General features: G+C 42.4%; 2 protein-coding genes across 3 annotated transcripts in view; one reads left to right on the top strand and one right to left on the bottom strand.

Moving 5' to 3' along the window:
• si:dkey-122a22.2 (uncharacterized) overlaps nucleotides 1-16,825 on the top strand; it is a 49,099-nt gene extending 32,274 nt beyond the window's left edge. The window contains exons 8-12 of one of the 2 annotated variants that reach the window (XM_028580071.1): nucleotides 2,712-2,850; nucleotides 7,173-7,255; nucleotides 7,381-7,477; nucleotides 7,601-7,808; nucleotides 16,765-16,825. In XM_028580071.1, coding sequence (XP_028435872.1) covers nucleotides 2,712-2,850; nucleotides 7,173-7,255; nucleotides 7,381-7,477; nucleotides 7,601-7,768 — 487 coding nt within the window. In that variant the 3' untranslated portion in view covers nucleotides 7,769-7,808; nucleotides 16,765-16,825. Of the gene's footprint in view, nucleotides 1-2,711; nucleotides 2,851-7,172; nucleotides 7,256-7,380; nucleotides 7,478-7,600; nucleotides 9,332-16,764 lie in introns of those variants that run through there. The other variant, XM_028580070.1, reaches the window with a different exon arrangement.
• Nucleotides 9,560-22,569, bottom strand: part of zfpm2a (zinc finger protein, FOG family member 2a) — a 137,851-nt gene continuing 124,841 nt past the window's right edge. The window contains exons 6-8 of the mRNA XM_028580069.1: nucleotides 15,164-15,370; nucleotides 12,834-13,061; nucleotides 9,560-12,131 (exon numbers count right to left, since the gene is read on the bottom strand). Coding sequence (XP_028435870.1) covers nucleotides 9,586-12,131; nucleotides 12,834-13,061; nucleotides 15,164-15,370 — 2,981 coding nt within the window. The 3' untranslated portion in view covers nucleotides 9,560-9,585. The remainder of the gene's footprint in view (nucleotides 12,132-12,833; nucleotides 13,062-15,163; nucleotides 15,371-22,569) is intronic.

Here is a 22,569-nt window from a genome sequence, read left to right on the forward strand (position 1 = left end):
AATCTACAATGTAAATAGTCGTGAAAATAAAAAGGAAACGCATTGAATGAGAAGGTGTGTCCAAACTTTTGGCCTGTACTGTAACTGTCTATTTCATATGATTCACATGTGAACAGCCATCTCTGTCTTAATCAGAGCGTCCTCCATGTTTACAAAATCAGTTTTGTTACTAAAACAAGGCATCACGCTGTTCACAATAAAATGGACAGTAGAGAACAAAATGGAACTAATTTTCTCATATTTTAAACAACACATTGGCCATATCGGCTTCTGTTCTTTTATATTAACTTATCGTCCAGTTTCAATGGTCAAAGGTAAAAGGTAAAATAAGTTATTTGTTGGTTTGCTGTAGTATAAAAGTTGATATTTTGAAGTTGATAAGGTGATTCATAGTTATTCATCAGGTATTGAAATGTACTGTAGGATTGAATATAGCAGAGAGAAAGTGATAGGACACAGGGGCACGGAGCTAAGTGTGGCCCAGATCAGGAGACTAAAACAGGGACGAGTGTTCCCCGGTGCAGGTTGGCTGCGTGTAGGGGGCAGGCTGCGCAGCGCGGCGATGGCGGCAGCAGGCGGCAGCAGGCGCACGCCACTATTGATTGGGCTCCACAGGCTGAGACCAGCCAATTCAGAGCACCAGTGAGCCGAGACCGATTGGGCCTCCTGAGTTACAAAATCCCACAACTCTTCTTCTCCTCTCATCTGCCAGGAAAAGGAGTATTTCTCATTCCCCAGGCAAATGATTTTGAAGAGAAAGTGTGAGATTTTAGGGTTGAAAAAGACGGTAGGAATTGTATGACTTTGCTTGAGTCACTGTTATTGAAGTCTATATCTACGACGGTTCATTTACTGGAAAGTTCCGGTGCCACCGGATGTCCTTGACTTTCTGCTTTCTTTGAGTTAACTTTAAACTCCGGTCGGATCGAGCAACATTAACCGAAACCTCAGAGCAACGTTACACGCTGAGAATGGCAAGTTTTAAAGAAGATTTGGATGGTGCAACAAGGCAGGCCTGCTTGGTTCTTTCGGGGAATGATTGTAAAGATTTACAAAGAATATGTTTACGGCATTTCCTCTCTAACTGGGACAATTTGGGACCTATTGGCAGGGATTAGCTATGGACAAAATACACACATGGTGATACACTGGTAAGAGTAAATCACGTTTAACCAGCTAATTTAAATAGTTCACGTTACTGTATTGTATCAACAGTTAACTTTTGCGGGATGCAAACGTTCCACCAAAACAAGTTATTTCGCGAGACTATTTAGCAGAGCCAGCATCGCTGCGTCTGGAGCTTAGCACCGCCCAAGACAATTGTGATTGGCTTAAAGAAATGCCAATAAGCCAGCGCCCATCAAGGAATGTTGTGTAGAAAGGCCAGACCTTCTTCGGCAGCGCTGTGGAGAGTGTGTGTTTTATTGTGATCATGAAATCCCCCTTGTTGTTGTAATTGAGCCATTTTGGAACTTTAGCATGTTGTTGAGCAGCAGAAACTAAGAATAACTTGATTTTATGTTTAAAGATCCAAGTACTTAAAATAGTATTGGGAAAACCTATGATAGAGACTTACTAATCAAATGACTAGCGTTATTTGCAACGCGTCGCTGGAAGTGATGAACGTTTGCAGTCTCCCTCAGCTCTTTGGCGCCTTTCAGCATATTTTTCTTTTAGCATGGTGATTGATTTGGATTTACTGCCCACTGTCTCTTTTCATCTTTTTTCTAACAGTAGCAGGTGGCTGTTTCCAGTGAAAGAGCTCTGATAAACTGACTTAACTGTACTCTGCCACAAACAAACATACAGTAGCTATTTACCAGCAGGTGAACATAGTGAAGCATTTAGCAAGCTGAAGATCTAAATGGTGAACACAGAAAAGAGCTCATAGCACAGTTGGTAAAACACAAACTGGACTCCAAATGAATGCTTACTTATTAATGGTTACTCCATGTCTGCTATATGTGTAAATAGGCAATCATTTGCTAACACATCAAATAGAACCAGTGTTTCCCCTACCATTGTTTTGGGCCGCCCTCCCAAAAATAAACTGGCAAAAACAATCCCAGAGGGAAAGCTCTCCGTCTCGCCTGTGACTCACACAATCCTACGGCGTGTGTGCGCAGCAGGTGTAGCCAGTTAAAACATACATATACGCTCTACTAACGGTCCGCATACGTTACGCGTTAAATGTAGGCCAAGTCGCGCATCCTTGCCCCTATTTTTACGATCACCGTCCCGCCTGGAAAAAATCCTAGGGGAAACAGCACATTTTATAATGCTATATTTAGCTTCTTCTGTTCAACTGATGCAGGTTTAAAGGTCCCATATTGCAAAATCTTTATTTATATACCGTATATTTCTTGACTATAAAGCAGGACGAGGTGCTATGTCTGTAAATACTGTGAAAGTATCAAACGCTCAATCCGCTGAGAAATGCAAACGGCATGTATTCAGAAACGGTGCCTTTAAACAAGCCGTGAAGGCTTTCACACGGTTGTGATGTCACAACTGGGCTTAAAGAGACGGGCGCTAAAATGGAGCGTTTCAGAAAGAGGGTGAATACATGTATATTCAGACAGACAGTATGAGAAAATAAAATGTGTTTTGTGAACATTAAAGTAAAACAGTTTCTAGTAGAAACAAAAATACAAATACGTACCTGAAAATGAGCATAATATAGGTGTGTGTGTGTGTGTGTGTGTTTTCAGGTATGGTAAGCTGTTGCCCTCGCTCCAAACCAGGCAGTTTTCAGCGGCTACAGGGCTGAGCCGCATGCTGATCATCCTCGGGGTGATTGAACCGACTATTAAAGGCGAAAATGTCTCAGAGGAGGTCATCCAGCGCCAGGTCAGACACACGCACGCACGCACTCGCACACACACACACACACACACACACACACACACACACACACACTACAATGAAATATGCCACAAAGGCTGTGACATACATTTGTGTGTTTAAAAAGAAAAAGCTGAAGAAAAGTTATTTTTTTTTAAAGTTTTTAATTAATTGGTTTGAGTCAATTTTATGAAGAAAAAGAAAAACCATCTCTGATTCCAGCTTCTTAAATGTGAATATTTTCTAGTTTCTTCACTCTGTGACAGTTAACTGAATATCTTTCACAAAACAAGACATTTTAACCAACAATGAAAATATTTGTTAGTTGCAGCACTAATTTAATTCTGCTCAGACAATTTCTGGGCTTTCGTTAATGTAATTTAGGATATAAAGGAAAAAGTGATATGTCTCAGGCATTTGAAACAAACTCATCCCATCTTTGCTACACAGCCACAGGATGGTGCTAGTGCGAGAATAATCACGTCCCCTCTTCAGCAGAGATACGACTGGATGATGATTGTAGAGGCGTTTGCCTCTGTATCGTCAGAGACTTTGAATTTGGCATGATATGATGCCAGGCGTCATTTTAAAACAAATGAAAATTGAACCTTTTCCTGGAGCTGACATGACGCTGCAATTGCACTGTATCTTCTGACGCCTGCTATATTGTAAAGTCAGCCTTTTGACAGGTCATACAGTCAGTGAGGGAAAAAGGCTGTTAATATGAGCTGTGCATTGCAGACAAAGATTTTTTATTTTTATTTTGCACTTGTCCATACTCAGGTGATCTGCCTGTCATGAAGTCCTGTAGTCATTTTTTTCTTTACTTGCTATGGAAAACATCTTGGGCAGAGAGTAGTAGTAATGGATTCTGGTGATGAACAACTACCAATATCTTTGGTAACATGGGACAATGCTCTGTATAGAGTGACACCTTATTATAGCAGGGAAACAAACACATGTTGGGTGCATTAGGGACATAGTGAAAGAGAGATTATTGCAGGAAATCTAATTCAGTAGCTGTTTGTTGCATTTAGTTTGGTTTATTGTGTTTCGGTCATTTGTAACGTACAACATTCGATACGCTGGTAATAAACGATAAATAAACAAAACATTAATGCTCAATGGTGTTTTAAGCCCCCAACGTCTCCTTCCAGGCAGCGCTGCGACCGTTGACTTCAAGACACCTAACCCTAACCATAACCATTGCCTAATCCTAGTGCCTTCCAGGGAGCGCTGCCTGGAAGACGACGTTGGGGGCTTAAAACACAGATAAACAACATGAATGCTTTTTCTTGCAATAAAATCAACAAAAACAAAATCAGAACAGAAGGATATACAAGAAAGTAAACAGAAGAAGCCTAAGCTTATTACACCTACCCTTATTACATTAATTACCACCATTTATACAAAGTTATCAAAGAAAGTAACAGAAACTAATACATTAGGTTATATAGACCTGTTCTACCCACATTTTATGTACCCTCTGGTCTGTTTGTTGCTTATACCTCAATATTTTTTTAAATCTATTAAATATGTTACACATTTCATTACACATTTAAACTAGAGCTGGTCAATATATGAGGCCAGATATCTTCTTAAATTTTTTAATATCGTGATATGACACATGTTGTCTTTCCTGGTTTTAAAGGCTTTGCATTACAGTAAAGTGATGCACTTTTCTGAACCTACCAGACTGTTGCAGCTATGTTATTATTTGCCTTTACCCACTGAGTCCTTGTATCCACATTATTGGTGATTATTTCTCAAAACTCTCATTGTGTTAATATTTTGTGAAAGCGCCAATAGTCAAACCCACTCTGTCCTTCTTCAAATAGATTTGTTGTTGTGTTCTGTGAACACATAATGACATCTCTGACGTTCATGGAGCACTACATGTTAGCTGCAGCTGTGTGTGTGTGTGTGTGTGTGTGTGTGTGTGTGTGTGTGTGTGTGTGTGTGTGTGTGTGTGTGTGTGTGTGTGTGTGTGTGTGTGTGTGTGTGTGTGTGTGTGTGTGTGTGTGTGTGTGTGTGTGTGTGTGTGTGTGTGTGTGATGCGGCAGCGGCAGCGCCTGCCTCGGGATGAATGCGAACCTTTCGTTAAGACGCCTTGTTCTCACTGCCAGCCACCCACCATTCGATGGCAGCAGTGATGAGGGACCTATAGTATTTCAGCTTTTCAAGTATCACAGTTGTTGCCAAGGAGATAAGGACATCATTGTGCTTGAATTCTCCAAGGACAAGGGAAAGTTTTTTTTTTTAGACAAGGCTAGCGAAGGTTATAACATGCATGCACACACACTCACAGGACTCAATAGAGCTTGCAGTCCGTTTCTCAAGGGCTTGTTTTGTAACCACTGCTTAATTGAACTGGGGCCGAATTATTTGCTGCCACGTTAACGGCACCGAAACTTCCTTACTAGAGTTACTAAACAAATATTTCATTTAAAAAAAAAAAAACTAATTGGGGGTGTATGAGAAACCCTGGGAACCATTTGACCCATTTATTTAAAAAAAAGAAATGAAAACAGAGAAGAAGCTTCTGCAGAGGGAAAATGCGGGACAGGATACCTACATTCAAATAAGTGGTGAACCCCAGAAGGGGAAAGGACTGAGGCACGTCTTGGAAGCTGATAGCAAAAGGTGCAAATCGTATTTGTTTTTGTATTAACGTATATGTCTCATGGCTTTGCTAGGGGTACCATTGTTCTGTGCATGTGATACTGTCATATAGTGTCATATAGTATTGGCTCGTGTAGTGCAACAGATGTCGGGAGAGAGGTTAAAAGTTGTAATGTAATAAATAATCGTAAAAATGTTAAAAAACAACAAATCTTTCATTGGGATTATTCAAATAACTATCCATGGATTGCTCTGAATTTGTTTTTCATTATGTATCCAGAAATCCATTGCCTTTGAATGTGTGATAAATAATCAACATTAATGTGTATAAAATAACTAAGTGGGTAAAGGCAAATAATAGAAAACCTAGAACAGTTTGGTAAGTTCAAAAAATGTAATCACTTTTACTGTATTTGCACAAATACAAATTACAATATGTTTAGGAACAATTCCACCCATCACATATCACAGATCATTTGTATTTGTGCACTTTGCTCGGACAATCCCAAACTGGCAAATAAGTCTCACAATGGCAACTCATACCGCCGTTCAGAGGTTCTCACGAGCATTTGAAATCCCATGTAGTTTTGAATAAGGTTGGCTACCGAAACCCGGTTCCACGGTTATTATAAAGATAGTAACGTTAATGTTTACATGCGGCCGCCATCTTCGTCCTTCAGTTGAAGGACGAACGCTGTGCAACCAGTAACCAGTAATGTAGCTCAAACACAGCGTTCGTGATTCGACTGGTCATGACTGTTATCCAAGATGGCGGCCGCTACTGTCTTCATAATCTATCTTTTTAAAAAACTGTCTGTACACTTACAAAGTTCTCAATGCTTCGGTTTACATGTAGGGACCCTCATTATGCTACCGTGGAAGTGTGGTGCTATTTTGAGCCTTGTTAGTGGTGTAAAATAGTGATTTACCCTCTGCACCGAAACCTAGCGTTAGCAGCTAAACACCGGTTTGCGGTAGCTAGTTTTAAGCTACAGACACATTCGATTAGCATGAAAACATCCCAGAGAACGTTTGACTAAATACACATATGTTATTAACCCCCTAGGTTTATTTTGTGCCGGAATTGTCCTTTACGCTGGTTGAATAGGTCTTTTGTATAACCTCCAGAAGAGCCCACTGTTGCTTGACAAAGTTTACAGATAACTTTGGCTTGGGAAATATCTACCACTGCCTATCAAAACCATTCCCATACAACTGATGTTGAGTTATTTTTGCCAGAAGCTCCTCATCTTTACCTATCTAGCTACAACTCTACAACTGAGTTGGCTACATCACTCCATTGGTTTGTTCATGTAGCGCAGATGCCCTAGTCAAGTAGTTCTAAAACCTTTTTCAAATACATGTGTAACCCCATTTAAGAAACACTGCCTTAGTCAATGAGGTTATGTAAAGTTTGGAAAAAGAAGTAAGAGGACATTAAATAGCCCAATCTCTCTAATTTGCCTAAAAAATAGGTTGTGGAAAATGATAATATACCTTGATTAAAAAAAATACAAGTAGATAGTGGATGCCTTCAAGATTGATCACAATCTAATATTTTCAGATCGCCCACTTGTGTGTATTGGCTTGCTCTCATTTTGCTTTCTCTTGCCTCTGAAGGTAATGTAAGTAGTGTCTTGTGAACCTAAATAAATAAATAAATGATGTGTTCATTTTAGACTTCTCTATCTCTCTGTCCCTTATAGAAATACCTACTAAGTAACCCTGCCCACCAGAGCAGTGCTGTGGATGAGCATTACTTTTTGAATGAAAGTGCAGCTCAAGTAAGGTATGTTAACGCTTTTTGTCATTTTTTTTTTTCTGGATGGGTTTGCGATTGGCATGTTTAATGTGGAATTAAAGATGAACATTGAAATATAAAACATTAACATTGAAATGCTTTCGTTTTCAAAGGGACATCACACAGTTTAAGCCGCTCTCCAGCCGGACGTCGGTGAGTGTGATCACCGGGGATTCCTTTGACCAGCAAATACCACAACATCTAAACCAGGTGAGGGGCTTCTATGTAGCTGCACACCTCCGTGATGCATTATTAACTCTTGTACAGTGACAGGACAATACTGTACCAACGGTTGTATAAAATCCATAATAAATCATCTTTTCCCTGCACCAGATGGTAGCTAAGCTTCAAAAGACGTTTCTGGAGGAGTCCTACTCATCAGCCAATCACATTCACATAAAAGGAGCAGACCGGCGAATGATCTACAACAAGCCATCTGCCATCAGCCAGCACCTGAGGAAGCTAGTCAACCAACGACAAGCCAAACAGCAGAGCGAGTGACCCTCGGCCAACGTGTAACAGTACCCCAGACATGGACAGGGTAATCACTGAATAGGTTTTAAATATTCAAGTTATCTTTTTACCTTTCCCTGCAGCAATCTGTGGAGATAGTGTACATGTCTGGTAAAGGTTCATCAAGAAGTCAATTAGTGAACATATTTTTTGCCTAGCTCTGCTTCATTGGGAGCTTTTAAATTGAAAATAACTGGAGGGTATTCAGTGTGATGACATATTTGCTGTCTTAGATTCAGAAAATCTTATCTTTCAAGTTGTTATTTCAGTCTCTGTACCCGATTGGCCTAAGAAATACATTAACACATTACTCCTTATCAATGTAAAGGCCACACACGTCACTGCTCAACCTGATGCTTTTTTTTTTTTTTTTTTTTTTTTTCTTTCATTCAGTTCTGTCTTAATATTCTGCCTTGTTATAGCCACAGGGAAAGGTACATTGAGTTCCTCTCTCTCTCTGTTGCGTCAGCTTCAGTCATTTTGTTACTTGCATATAATTGAGTTACATTACAACCCAAAGTAGACGTCTATCTTTGGGCTTGTGTCGATTTGATTCATTTTATAATTTGCAATCAGATGAGTCTGGCCTGCAAAGCTAATTTTGTATTTTTGTAAATCCATCATCATTTTTTTTGTGGCGAGCATGAACTGTTTTGATGGGTTCACAGTAGTGTGAAAGAAAGACCAGACAGCATTGGTTTATCCTGAGGATTTAAGTTTAATTATGACACCACATCAAAATAAAAATTTCCAACAGATCTGGAATTTAATTCCATCCATATACATGCATAGCAACAACGTTTTAAGAAAACATTTTCTCCCATAATCAGGACATTGGAATGATCATTTTACATCAGTATCCCCACTGACCTCCCACCCATCTTGTTCATCAGCAATAAACGTAATTCTTGTACAACTTCTTTTTTTTCCCTATGGGGTTACAAATAATTATATGCACAGTCCCCATTTCATAATACTGCTATCAGTAATGTTCCCTCATTTACAAAGTATTGCATTGAGAGCAAATTTCAAAAAGGGAGACCAAAGTGTATCATCAAACAGAAATACGAGTACTATACAAGAATGCTGCCATCCTCATGAAAACATCCACATCTGAGTTGAAGAAAAGAGACAGGGACAAACAGCCACATATGTATGCAAAGCCATGTGTATATGCCAAAATGTGAGATGCAGGGTTGTGCCTGGTTATCACCCCCAAATGGTGATTTCTTTTCTTTTTTTTAAGGCAAACAAGTCATTAGTAGCAATCTGCAAGTGACATTGTGGGCATATACAGAAACTGGTACAGCAAATAAGAATACACAAGTGCCTCAGTAGCTATTTTTGTGTCTAAAATGCATCTCATTTTTGTATTGTCTATTTGTTTCATTGAGCCTACACTACAGTGTAAACAATATGTGTGCTACACAAGAATGACTATACAATAACATTACAAACAACTCTGATATAAATTTCATTTTGAATTTAAATTAAGATCACTACTCCTATTAATACTGATTGTAAAATAAATTAACGTGAAAGTGGCACCAATATTATTCTTGATTCCTTTTTTTCTTTTCATTTTCTTTTTAAACCAATGGTTTTGCATTTTTCAGTCTTAAAACGATGAAAGAAGAAGCTTCTCTTGATTGTCCACAAGCAGCATTTAGCACTGCGTGATGCACTATCCCAGACACAACAGTGTACCAAAACAAAGGAGAAAAAAGGGGTAAACGTTTTTTTGGGGCGGGGGGAAGGAGGGAGTTGTGGGAGGGAGAACAAGAACATGTCTTATTCTTCTCAACTTATTTTACATGCTCTGCAGCATGTGATGAACAGTAAAACTTCTTATGGGTAATAAAGTTTGACAAGTTGTTGAACTGGATATCACAGAGGCGGCAGTACTTGCCACTTCCAGAGCTGTTCACGCCTTTGTTGGCCGTGGGTGGCGCTTCCTCGTTTGGAGACTTGGAGGAAGGCGACATGTTCTCGTTGGAGTCGCCCTGGTTCTCGGTGGCCCACGTAGGTGAGGGATTGGGAGGCTGGCCGTCTGGCTGGGGCTGATTCTCCTGCTGCGGTGGAGCTGTGCCTGAACGCTCCTCGGGCTTGTGTCCCCCGTTGACGATGACCATGCCCCGGTTTTTGGGCAGTAGGGGAAGGGGCTCTTTGCCAGGGTGGGGGCAGCCATTAGCAGCAGGCTGCTGGGCCTGCTCTCTGCTTGTTCCTGTCTCTCCTCCTGCGCCTCCTCCCCCATTAATGCTCTGCTCCTGTTCGCTGGCCTCGCCCTGCATCACTGGTCCCCCGGTCACATAATCGGTTGGCTTTATCCCAAAATACGGCGATATTTGCTCGGGACCTTTCGCCTTCTTTATTGCTCCGGGATAAAGGCAATGGGGCAGAAACATATTCTTGTTCTCATCTTTTGATGGGATGAGCTGGGGCTCAGCAAAAGGCTTGAGTCCCGGCAGAGTGCCCAGGTGAGGGGGGAACATGCCTCCATTCTGCACCATCACCTTCCCATTGCCATTCTTCTCACATTTGCCTGGGCTCTTATCGTAGGCGTCATCGAGGTTGTTATTGCCTTCACTCTTCACATCTGGGAACATGGTCGGCTCCAGTCCGCCAGTCTCGTTGTGTTGTTGCTGCTGTGGTGGCTGTTGTTGAGCGGCGGCAGCGGCGGCTGTTGCAGGGCAAAAGTTCTGTTTGTGCGCCAGGTAGTTCTCCACTTTGTTAAAACTTATCTTGCACACTGCACATTCGTGATAGTCCAACAGTCTTTTAGGGGAGCTACATGTTTTGTCAGAGGCTGGCGAACACTTTTTGCTGAGATCAATGGGAGCGTCCAGCTCCTGCTGCTCCACTGTACTGCATTTGGGAGCTAGAATAGGTTTAGTGACAGTCAGAGAGGCCTCCAGGTGTTTGGGTACCATACCAGGGAAGATGTCACAGCGTGGGTGGAAGCGGTCTGCTAGGCTCTCTACAGCTTCCTGGGATGTACAAGGGTTCATAGGAGGAACTCCGAGGAAACCTGGCTGACCCATAGGGGGCCTCTGGTGGTCCTGGTCAGGGAGACACATCTCATACATCTTCCTACGCTTGCGGGCCCTTATGGTTCTCTGCATGGAGGGTACCTTGTTGCTGGACATGCGTTTCATTGGTGGGTCGTGACGGGTGGCACAGTAGTACTGCTTGTGGACCATGTAGGTCTCATGACGACTGAAGGTGATATTGCAGGCCTCGCAGGTTGTCTTGTTTGGGTCGTTGTCACTTTCCACCAAACCCGTACTGGGGCTTTTTCCCTCCATCTGCTTGCCATTCAGCCTCTCCTCAGCCCCAGTTGGGGTAGAGACCTTCTTCACCTGTGCTGCTAGATCCTTATCAGGCCCTTTAGCCCCAGCATTGATCATGTCCAACACATTGGAGCTCAGACAGGCAGACTGCATGAGGTGGTTGTCGCCCTCTGTGGGGTGGCAGCTGGTCAGCATGCTAACAGAACTGTGACCACTGTTGGGGCTCACCGCCTCAGGAACCTTATCTGAGAGGGCGGAGAAGTCAGGCGACTTTGCCATGTGTTGCCAGCGGCTGTTACAGTAGTGCTTTTTGTGGACCAAATAGTTGTCCAGGTTGCTGAAGGTGATATTGCATTCGAAACAGGTGGCCCCTTTGGGCATTAGAGGACTGTAGATGACAGGGGGGTAGCTGTTTCCTCCATGGCGCAGCCGCCGGTGAACTAGCTCTGACATTTTAGCCAGAATCTCAGAAGCCTGCGGGACTACTGAAATGTCTTGGGAGAAAGCAAACTGAGACAAGAAGGGGCCCATGGGAAATGTAGGCATGTTATGCTGCACAGGGGAGGAGGCCAGCCGGGGGCTGGAGGGCTCAGACTTGATCCTAGTGTAAGAAAAACTGGCTTTGCTGCCTGGGTGGGCCTCTCCCTTCTGAACAGACAGCATGGGCTTCTTCTCAGCCTTGTCAGCCTCTCCGTCTGTGCTGGTCTCCTTGTTGAGGGCACCTTTGGGACTTCCCAGCAGAGCATCCTTCCTGTTGGCCAGCTCAGCGCGGGCCTGCTGCTGCTGCTGCTGCTGCTGGAGGCTTTCCTCAGGCCCCCTGGGGGAATGCTCGGTGCCGTCGCCTTCCCTGTGAAGTTTGCTGCCGTGCCCATGTAAGTCCTGATGCTGTAAGAGTTCCCTGTGGCTCTGGAAGCTGATATGGCAGTGATTGCATCTGAAGGCCGCCTGTGACAGGTGAGACATGATGTGATGCTGGAATGTAATAAGAGAATCTGCCGTGTAGTTACAGATTGTGCATTTCAAGCTGGTGCCAGGAGGGAGGCTCTCTTCCATTTTGACACCTGTGAAGGAGATAAAAGGGAGAAATGCTCAGAATCTCGCCTCCCACTTCTCCTTTAGAGTTAACTGTAGAAACCATCAAATGCTCATGCATTATGCCGAGCTTATTCCCATCCACTAGATGTTTTTTTGCTCAAGGATAAACTGTCAACTATGCTAGCTGACAGCAGGCTATGTATATTTTTGAAAGGAAATGACAGTCATTTTTCCAAACCTGTGTAAAACTCTTTTTTTTCTGTCAACAGCTAACGATTATTGTCATTGTCTATTAATCTGTCGATTATTTTCTCTCGAGTAATCGATTAGTTGTTTGATCTATAAAATGACAGAAAGTGGTGAAAAATGTCAATCAGTGTTTTCCAAAGTCCCAAGATGACGTCCTCAAATGTCTTGTTTTGTCTACAACTCAAAGATATTCAGTTTACTGTCACAGAGAGTGAAAATAATCATTTAATTAATTCATTTAATTTTCAATGTATACATTTAAAAGGCTGGAATCAGAGAATATTTACTTATTTTCATAAAAATGACTCAAAGCGATTCAACGCTTTTCAAAATAGTTGGCAATTAAATAGTTGACAGCTTATCGATCAGATCCCCCCTTTTTAAATTAATTGTAAGCCATCTTCGAGAAACATGTTAATCTGTTGTGTTAAAAATCGAGTTTCTGCACAATCTCTTTGATCCATGACATTGTCACTCACCACTGTGTGAGGTGCTCAAATGCATTTCCAGGGCCCTGGCTCCAGAGAAGCTCTTGTTGCATTGTGGGAAGGGGCACATACTGGGGGTCTGATGGGGGCCACTGTCATTTTCCTCCAAGACTGTCTCTGGCTCCCTCTGTCGCCCGCTGCAGTAGTACATCAGATGGGCCTGCAGGTTCCTCTCGCTCCGAAACCAGATTCCACATGCCTTGCAGGGGAAGATGTCCTCTGGAGGGACAAGAGAGGGGACAAAGGGGACATGATATCAGGATATATACAGTACTTTTATATTTATGCATAAGTCTAAAAAGATAAAGAGCGTGCACACATGCGTACACACTAGGGGTGTACATGTAAATCACACTTTTTTACATCACACAGTCTGCCACAATATGATTTTGATTTGATTCAATTCAGTGGTCTGCGACCGATACGAGACGATACATAAGCCTGTTTAACACAATCAGTTACATTTATGCATATTTACAAAAGGCAACTAAAGTATGATTAGTCAATTTTATTACTGAACTCTTCCAGACATTTAAATTAAATGAAAACTATTTTTTTTATATATATATATATATATATATATATATATATATATATATATATATATATATATATATATATATACACACAGAATAAATATAAAGGGGGAATTTCAAAATAAAGGTGCACCTTAAAGATGACGATATGTATCGATATTTTCACTTTGTATCGTTAATATTGGATGTTGAAGATGAATGGAATGGATGTATCGTTACACCCCTAAAACACACATTAGGGCTGCACGATATGATGAAAATATGCGACAACGTTAACGGTATTACTATATAAACGGTTATTAAAGTGTACTCAGTTCTACAGTTCTGCTGTCAGTATTCTGCTAAAATACAACAATCTGCTTATTGAATTTAAAACAAAGGAAAGGAAATGATTTCCAATGTTCTTTTATTGAAACAAATACAACATTGGATTGAATATAAAAGGCACCACTAAAAAAAGAATATTGACATTTTAAAGTTCAGTTTTCTAATGAAATTTTCTTTCAACTAACACAATAAATCGGAATGTCTTTCGTGACATGTCGCGAGCCTTTTGCGATTTGTACATTGCGCCAGTTGACATTGTGATGGCGATAAAAAACCCATGTATTGTGCAGCCCTAAGACACATACTCCTCTTCTCTACTTCTACAGTTCTGACTCTGAAAGCCTGCGTTAAAAGGTTTTTCCACCGAATCCTGGGCTGCTGCATATCGCTGTGTTGCTACCACTGGGTTGGTGCCCTTTCTCAAGGGGAGAACAAGAACACTGGACCATCTGCTTACAGAAGCCTCCCTGTTGAGCTGAACCCAGATAGCCCTCGCTAAGTAAACAAACACACTATTTGCATGAGGCGTGTATTTTGCAATTAACACGTTCGTTCGAGCCTCAGTGTGTTTATGTGAACCCAAAACTTGAAGGTCGATGGCTCTTATCTCTCGTGCAGAGACTCATCTGGGTTAATCTACGCCCGGCGGAGACCACGCGCCTTGTTAAGCAGGTGACTGAGTGCAGGCTCTGTGTGTGTGTGTGTGTGTGTCGGTGTGTGTGTGTGTGTGTGTGTGTGTGTGTGTGTGTGTGTGTGTGTGTGTGTGTGTGTGTGTGTCTCGGTGTCGGTGTGTGTGGTGGAAGAAGTATCCGGATCCTTTACCTAAGAAAAAGTACTAATACCCAACTGTGAAAAAATACTCGGTTACAAGTCAAAGTCCTGCATTGAAAATGTTACTCAAGTAAAAGTATGTAAGTATCATCAGGAGAATGTACTGAAAGTATTAATATTAAAATGACTCGATGCTGAATAATCCTCACATTGTCTAATTGGCTAATGGTTTCAGCTGGATTGCAGGCCATTATAGTGATAGGTAGTTTAATTTATAATAAAACGTAGTATTTTATGAACTACACGTGTTTTGTGTGCAAAAATCTGAATTTGTTAAGTAACTCAAAGCTGTAACAGATGAATGTAGTGGACTAAAAAGTCCAATATTTCTCTGTGAAATGTAGCGGAGTAGAAGTAGAAAGTGGTATGAAAGAAAAGACTCTAGGTAAAATACGAAGTACCTCAAATGTGTACTTAGGTGCAGTATTTGAGTGCATGTACTTAGTTACATTCCACTTGTGTGTGTGTGTGTTTGAGAAAGAAAAATAGAGGGAGAAAGAACAAGAGCATGTGTGTGCGATTGTGGTGTTTGTTTGTTTAAACAAAAGCACGTCTGGTTCCAGCTCTGCGTGTGTGCGTGCGTGCGTGTTGTCGTGCGTGCGCTCTCGCCGGTGCGCGGACACTCACTGTTGACGATGGCCGTGGGCAGGATGGAAGCCATGGCGGCCTGCTGCGGCAGGAGCTGGATGCTGTCCAGCAGCCTGGCTGGGTACATGCCCTCGCTCAGAGACATGTGGTTCACCGCCTGCAGACGCGAGTCAAAGTCCACAGCAAACGCCACCAGCTCCTCGGCCTCCATCATGTTCTTGGTGGTGGTGCACCATAGTTGGCCACCTGGACAAATCAGAGATAGAGGAGACGTTTAAACGCTTGCTGCGAGAGAAGCTTTGCTGCATGTACACACGAGTAATTCTGGACTTCAATGTCAGGGCATTACGCAACATAAGGACTTGTATTTGTGCGTGCACAACATCTCACAGACTCATTCTTTCAACGGTGTGTTGCATAGTTGAAACAGGAGAGTGGAATTTTGTTTGTGGTCCTCACAGCATTCAAAACGTGACATTTAAACCTTTTAGCAGCAACATGTCTTTTCAAAATAAGTGCCCACTCTGGGTGGAGAGGATGCCGTCAACAGTTTTCGTAGGGACTATTTTTTTTTTCTGTAGTTCCAAATGAAAACAGTTTACATTGAGGTCTGTAGACAGAGACACCATTTCTGTCATTTTTTATTGATAGAGTATGACCACTACAAATGAAATGCCATTTTACTGCCATAGTTTTTGCTTCCACAGTGATCTCAGAGACAGATATCTCAAAACCTGTTCAAATAAAACCAAATCTATGCAACCAACGGTAAGTGAACAAATATGTTTGTAAAAACTGGGTGAACAAACCCTTTTTTATTGAATTTTTTTACTGTCACTCAAATGTCTTTTTAGGCTACTGGCGCTCATATCCAGAAGCAAGGCAAACTTCAGCTGTTGTAAACTGTAGCCCACAGTGCTGTTGTCAGCTAGAACACTGAGACAGGTCCTTCATATTATTAGATTGTTGTGTTTTGGGATTAAGCATTCCTCTGAAATCTTCTGAACATATTCATTAAGTCAGAGAAAGGGGGAGGGGGCAGGAGGAAGGAAGGGGGGTAGAGGGAGAGAGTGAAGGTTTTAGCTTAGATAATATTTATCTCAGCACATGACAGGCTTTTCAGCTGCACTTCATTTTCCATTGAAGAGATTAAAGTTTTTAATATGACTATTTACAGAAATCTGGCGGGGGAGATAACAACAAACTATGATACGCTCCTGCTAAATGGCAGAATTAGGACATTGTTTCTGAGGAAAGCTGGACAATTAATTAAAGCACGCTGTTAGCTTTCAAAGATGTGCAAACATGCCGACGGAGTGTCAGACTGAGAGGGGACGTGATTTGAGCCCCGGCTGATGTGGAATAAAGAGAGTCCTGAGGAGTGGTGTGAAGGCAGGGGGACGCGGCTAGAAACACATGTGGAACACTGATTACTCATGTTTACACAAACCCTATGAATCACCAGGTTTAAAACCACCCTGTAGACACGGTGAAGGTGCTCCAGTTAGGCTCTGTATGAAAACAACCCACTTTAATGTGGATTCACCAGCAGTGGAACTCTCTCTCAGTTACAGCTGGTCCAACATGCTGCTCGGCTTCTTTTTTTAAGATATTCTTTTGGCCTGTCTATATTTTTATAGGACAGCTGAAGACATGAAAGGGGAGAGAGAGAATGACCCGCAGCAGAGAATGACCCGCAGCAAAGGGCCGAAGGTTGGAGTCGAACCTGCCGCCGCTGCGTTGAGAAGTCAACCTCTACATATGGGCGCGCGCTCTGCCAGGTGAGCTACCCAGGTGCCCTAACATAGTTGTTATTTTACTTTTTCACATATGATACTTATACAAATGTGTATATATATATATATTTTTAAAAAAAATCAATACAAAATATGCCCCCCCTCTCCCCCAACACAAGTGAAGAACAAAATATTCCACCAAAAGGCAAGGGGGGACTGAGCTTTCCTAGCTGTTGCTCCCAAACTGTGGAACGAGCCCCTCCATCCGAGGATTTGGATAGGAATGGAAAAATATTGGGTGAAAACAGAGCCAACAGGACTTAACACTATTACGGCATGCTTTATAAATCAACGTTAAGTTTCTTGAATGAATTGCCCCATTATTTTTAATACAAAATTGAATATTTCAGATTTCACATAGCTGTGTTTTTGATTAAAACCTTGCTAGCCCTTCCTATCTGCTGGTGAAGTACTGAAAATTAGACCAGCACAAACGTGTCAAAGGAGTGAAATAGTATTAAAATATGCTATCTTTCAAAGTCCCATTTGTGTGCAGGCTTCCTCCCTGTGTGTGTGTGTGTGTGTGTGTGTGTGTGTGTGTGTGTGTGTGTGTGTGTGTGTGTGTGTGTGTGTGTGTGTGTGTGTGTGTGTCTGCATGTCAGCGCCACTTTAAAGAGCAGTGCCTATCTGTCGGCCAATCTGCTGTGACGAGACACACACTTCAGGCCGCTCCACTTCATCGTTTTGATTCTGTCATACCACACACTGCCTGGAGAGGCCCTTTGAATTTTTATCTCCTAATTAAAATAACAAAACTCCTCTCCACTGTCTGCCCAAGTTACCATCAAGGTAGATAGAAACTGCCACTGACAATGGCGGGGAATATATCGCAGCCATAGCCACAAAAGTTTCTCTCGTCTGAACGGATCTTTTAGTTCAGATGCGCTCAGCTTACAAAGAGAATTATGAACTAGGCCCTGACGCTCCGATACAAATCAGTGTTGTTGTTTTTTTTTTGGATCAATCCAAATCAAAGATACTGTATGTATGCTCTCCTCAGCTGAAAATGAAAAGTAGATTATGTGGAGTCTGATGGAAATGTTTTACTGCATTTTGACAGCGGAATATGCACTCAGATTGCATCCCTTCAGCCAAGAATGCTACAGATCCATCTGTTGTGTGTGAGAATGCTGGAAGTGAGTTTTAGGACTGCATGTCCCAGTTTTACGGAGCTACACTGAAAACACTGAGGCAGCACTCGTTACAGTCACTCAACCAAGACAAGTTAGTGGGCTATACATGTGCTTGGGCTGCAGGATTATGGTTTAGACTACACCAACGTTGTCATCAGAATTAATAACCATAGCTTTTCTCTCAGATTTGTGACAGTTTGTTACTGCAATTGTGCGCATTATGTATCCATGGTTTTACTGTTTTCTGAAATGCATCACGATCATTTAGGAATCTAAAACTTAAATATACAAAGGTGTGACGAACTGACATCTGACATCACCTACAGTGAGTGTATGTACTGGCCAATGCATGCAAATGAAACATGTCATTTACATGCACATATGGAGATGCAAGGCATAAAAAAGAGGCAGCACAGAGGCGTCAGATGGGCAACAGACAAAAACAATATTCCATGAAGGAGCTCTCTTTAAAGTTTGGTCTCGTCTGTTTCCCTCCGACAGCCTTTTCGTGACAGGTGATTTAAATCACAGAAACACAGGTGAGCCGCCTATAACAATGGCAAAAACCGTATGAAAGAGGGAGTGAGGAGGGAAAGGGGGGGGTCAAGAGTTACAGCGAAAAGAGCAAAACCGTAAGTGGTGGAACTGGGGGGAAAGGCTGGTAAAAGTGCAGCTTGTGATTTGCACTTGTTTGCCTGCTAACTGTCTGCAGTGAGCTGCCTTTGTGCAGTAGCCAATGCAGTTGGAATGAAGGCTATTGTCTAAATCCTCCTGCAGAGCACCTGATAAAAGAATAAAGAACTATGACATATTCTAAAAACAATGGAGGAATTAAGGGGAGACAATAGGCCAGCTGCCTCATTAAAACAATCAAAAACGGCATCCTGTACGTAGTCCAGATAATTAAAAAAACCACTGCTTCCTACAGTCTCTCAATAGCATATCCACCAGCTCAGTGAGGGCCGAGACTATGGCCCTGCTGGCTAAATGCCCTCTTCCCTCTCTTCCCTTTGATTAACGCTTCATTTGAACATGCAGTTGAAAATGAACATATGAAGGAATTCATGAAGCAAAATTATAATGCAAACCCTTTTTCCTTCTTTAAGTACCTATAAACTAATCAAATGTCTCGGGATGAATCACAGGGACTCGGGGGTGTGGGGGGTGTCCCCCCTCCCCTTTGCCTAAAGCCCCGAGAGATTTCAAAGTGCAGGCATCACAGGGCATTTTTTTTTATTATTTTCCTACTTTAAATGACTTTATAAGAAAACGGATGTGTACAGTATCTGTATATGTATGGGGGAGGCGGGGGAGAATAGAGCATGAGATACTTGAGCAGGAATAATTTTTTCCTATTTTCTTTTTCTTTTCTGGCTCCCTGCAAACCGCTACCACCACCATATCTTAATGAAGCCGCAAACAAATCTCTCATGCCTCGTGCAAACGCTGAGAGACAACAAAGCGGCAGAAATAACAGAAGGGCCCGGATAATTAAACTGGCCTGAAGACAGGTATTCAAACGTTGGTGTGTAAACAGCACAACTCTTTAATAGTTTAGCTGTAAAATGCGTAGTTAAGCACATCAGCTCTCGCCTCTCCCATCTGTCCAAACACATTAACGTTGCAGAGGCCATTACAAGCACAGGAGTACAGTCCCGCTGCACCACGGCCTCATATTATGGGAGGGGTTGAATGGGGCATCTGGGAAAACTTAACAGCGGCCCATTGGCCTCACCTGAATGCATCGAGGGGTCATGTATTATAAAGCATCAAGGCGCACTTTGAGAAATGGGAGCGGTTGAGAAAAAGGCTGATTTATATATTTTAAAGAGCACAAGTTTTAAATGTATATTGCCAGATGTAGTGTGTCATTTTCTTTTGTCAAGCTTGGTGCTGATTTGTTCCCCCCCCCCCTCGGTTTTGGTAATTCTGCTCCTTTAAGGTCTCGTCTCTATCTATTGGCCTGGCTCTAACTACTGGTCTTAATTGTGAAGTGAAGCCAGCGGTGCCTGAAGCCACAGCCAAGGTTGTAATTAAAGACCTCTACTCTTCTTGTCTTCGAATCAGCTCCAACTCCTCCTGGTCAAATGGGAACAAGCTCCTCGCACCTACGAATATCAAGTAGCCGCGTTCTGTTAACCAGCGCTTTTTCTTCTTGTTCTCAATGACTCTTTATCGTAGGAGTAAAATACAACTTCCCCAGTCGACTTCCCTGGATCTTTCCAAATTGTGGATGAATAATATTATGTAACTGTACCTGAAAGGCAGACAGTGCTGCGACTAAACAAATCTTTTCTCATGAATACCGCTAAATATTTGGACTGTTTTCCCGGATCATCCCAGTTGAACACATTAGGGATGACTCATGGCTGTCGACGTCGTCATCACAATCCAGAGCGAGCGAGCAAGCAGCAGAGAGGAAAAACAGCTGAGTGAGACCCAAAACGGGAACATCATTCACAGGGTCAAACAAGCTTACTATTATTGACGGTACACTAAACTAGAATTAGCTGACTCTACTATTATTTCACTAAGGCACTGACACAGATTGACTCTCCCCCCCCCTCTCTCTCCTTCACTCTCTCTCCATCCTCTCTCTTCTCATGTGTAGTCTCGGCCACTAGGAGGCACTCTTCTCATGCTCAAGCTGCAGCCGCTGGAGGTTTTGGCTGTGATGATGCAGAGACGCCTCAGACATGGCAGAGCAGCGTAGACGCCAGTCTGCCTGTACACCCTTGCAGGTAGGTGCTAAAGATCTTACTCTCATGAGAATTGTATTCGGTTCAAAAGGCATTCTTCTGACTTTATTTTGACTCGGTCTTAGTGTGGAAAGTACGTCGTTTAGGCTTCAAATGTGGGACTAAAATCTTTTATGATTATTATTTTTTTTTTTTATGTTTCATAATCTTTTGTATGTTTTTGCTGCATTTCTGTAATGGCAGTAAGAAAGAATGCTTTTGTTGACTTTTGAACACATTTATATATTTCTAAAAATGTCTCAATTCTAGCAGGACAAATGTTCCTATTTTTCCAGAGAAATAAATACTGCTCGGTAAATATGTGTTCACAGAGTCCTGACTTGCCTTGTCTCGCCTGACACCCCCAGACCCCCAGATTTCCTTCCTTTTTTTCTTGCACTACAGCGTCCAGAATTTTTTTTAGCATCAAGTGTTTTTACAGACCACAAGCTCATGGATGGCCTCGAGCGAATGGCAACGCGGGTCAGAATCCACAAATTAAAAAGTCCTCCCAGGGGAGCCCGGAACACGCTGCTCTCTCCATAGTATACATTCACAGGCAACAAAGACATAAAAGCAGCACAGCACCGAACAATGTCATTCAACACGCATTTATGAACTGTTTGAAGACACAAAAACACTTGAAAAAAAAACCACACAAAAAAAACAAAAAAACAGCAATGATGTGATTCAGCAAATGTTTTACTGGGTCAAAATTAAATTTCACTTTGAAATTAAAAGACGTTTCTCTGGCTAGTCTCTGGAGACTCGTGTAGCTTTTTCAATACCGTGAAAAGGATACTGGCAGCAGGATGTTTGCCTGGTAATAGCGTTGTAATCATTTTGAGAGAGAGAGAGAGAGAGAGAGAGAGAGAGAAAGAGAGAGAGAGAAAAATAGAGATGTGAATTAGCAGCTATTTTTGCTCTATTAGAGTGCAATGACAGAGCTTGAATAGCAAATTTCTTAAACAAATTTATAAATTCCCACCCTGAAATTCATTAAAAGGAGGATTATTTAACACTCATAGCATCGCCAGTTTTACTATGATTTAAAAAAAATTATTTCAATTTATATAACAATAATTGTTTTTGACATTTCAGTTCTTAAACCCCCCAAACAAATAAAAATGCTCTTCCATAAATTGTAAATGAGAACATTTGACACTTTTCTGTATTGCAGGTAACACTTGAGTTCCGCGCTGTCAGTCTGAGACAATAACAGCCCCACATTCCTCCAGTACAAAGCTGTTGTCCCTCATTAGCTGCCACACACAGCCAGCCCCTCCCTGTCCACAGTAAAGTGGAGTAGACTATTAAAATGGAAAGCTCTGACTGGCTCCTCTCCTCTGCGCACTGCTTTATTCTTTATTTGGACAGGTTTGTCCCATTGAGCACTCTATTAGCTCTCCTTCTCTGCGGGTAGTGCTGCCTGTGTCCTGGTTGTGGCCAGTCGACATGTGTTTACTGCGGCCCCTGCTGCGGATGGCAGGCTGGTTGGGGGCCCGTCCGGACCAAGCCCTGCTAATGGGAGCAGGAGACCCCTAGTGACAGGGCGCTGCTGTGTTGCGCACCGCAGCAGACCCGACCCCTCCCTCCCCCTCCAGCTGCGGCCTCATGGCCCATGTCCCCCTACCCATCATGCCTTGGCGGAGGGCCAACGCCGGTGAGCTTGGTTTTTTTGCTGGGAGAGCAGCGTGCCATCGCCACGCGCCTCGGTGGTTTCTCCAACATGGCTCCGGCCCTACGCCACATGGGCTGGCTTGCCATTCTGTGTGTCT

Source organism: Perca flavescens, chromosome 6, assembly GCF_004354835.1.
Source record: "Perca flavescens isolate YP-PL-M2 chromosome 6, PFLA_1.0, whole genome shotgun sequence".
NCBI lineage: Eukaryota > Metazoa > Chordata > Actinopteri > Perciformes > Percidae > Perca > Perca flavescens.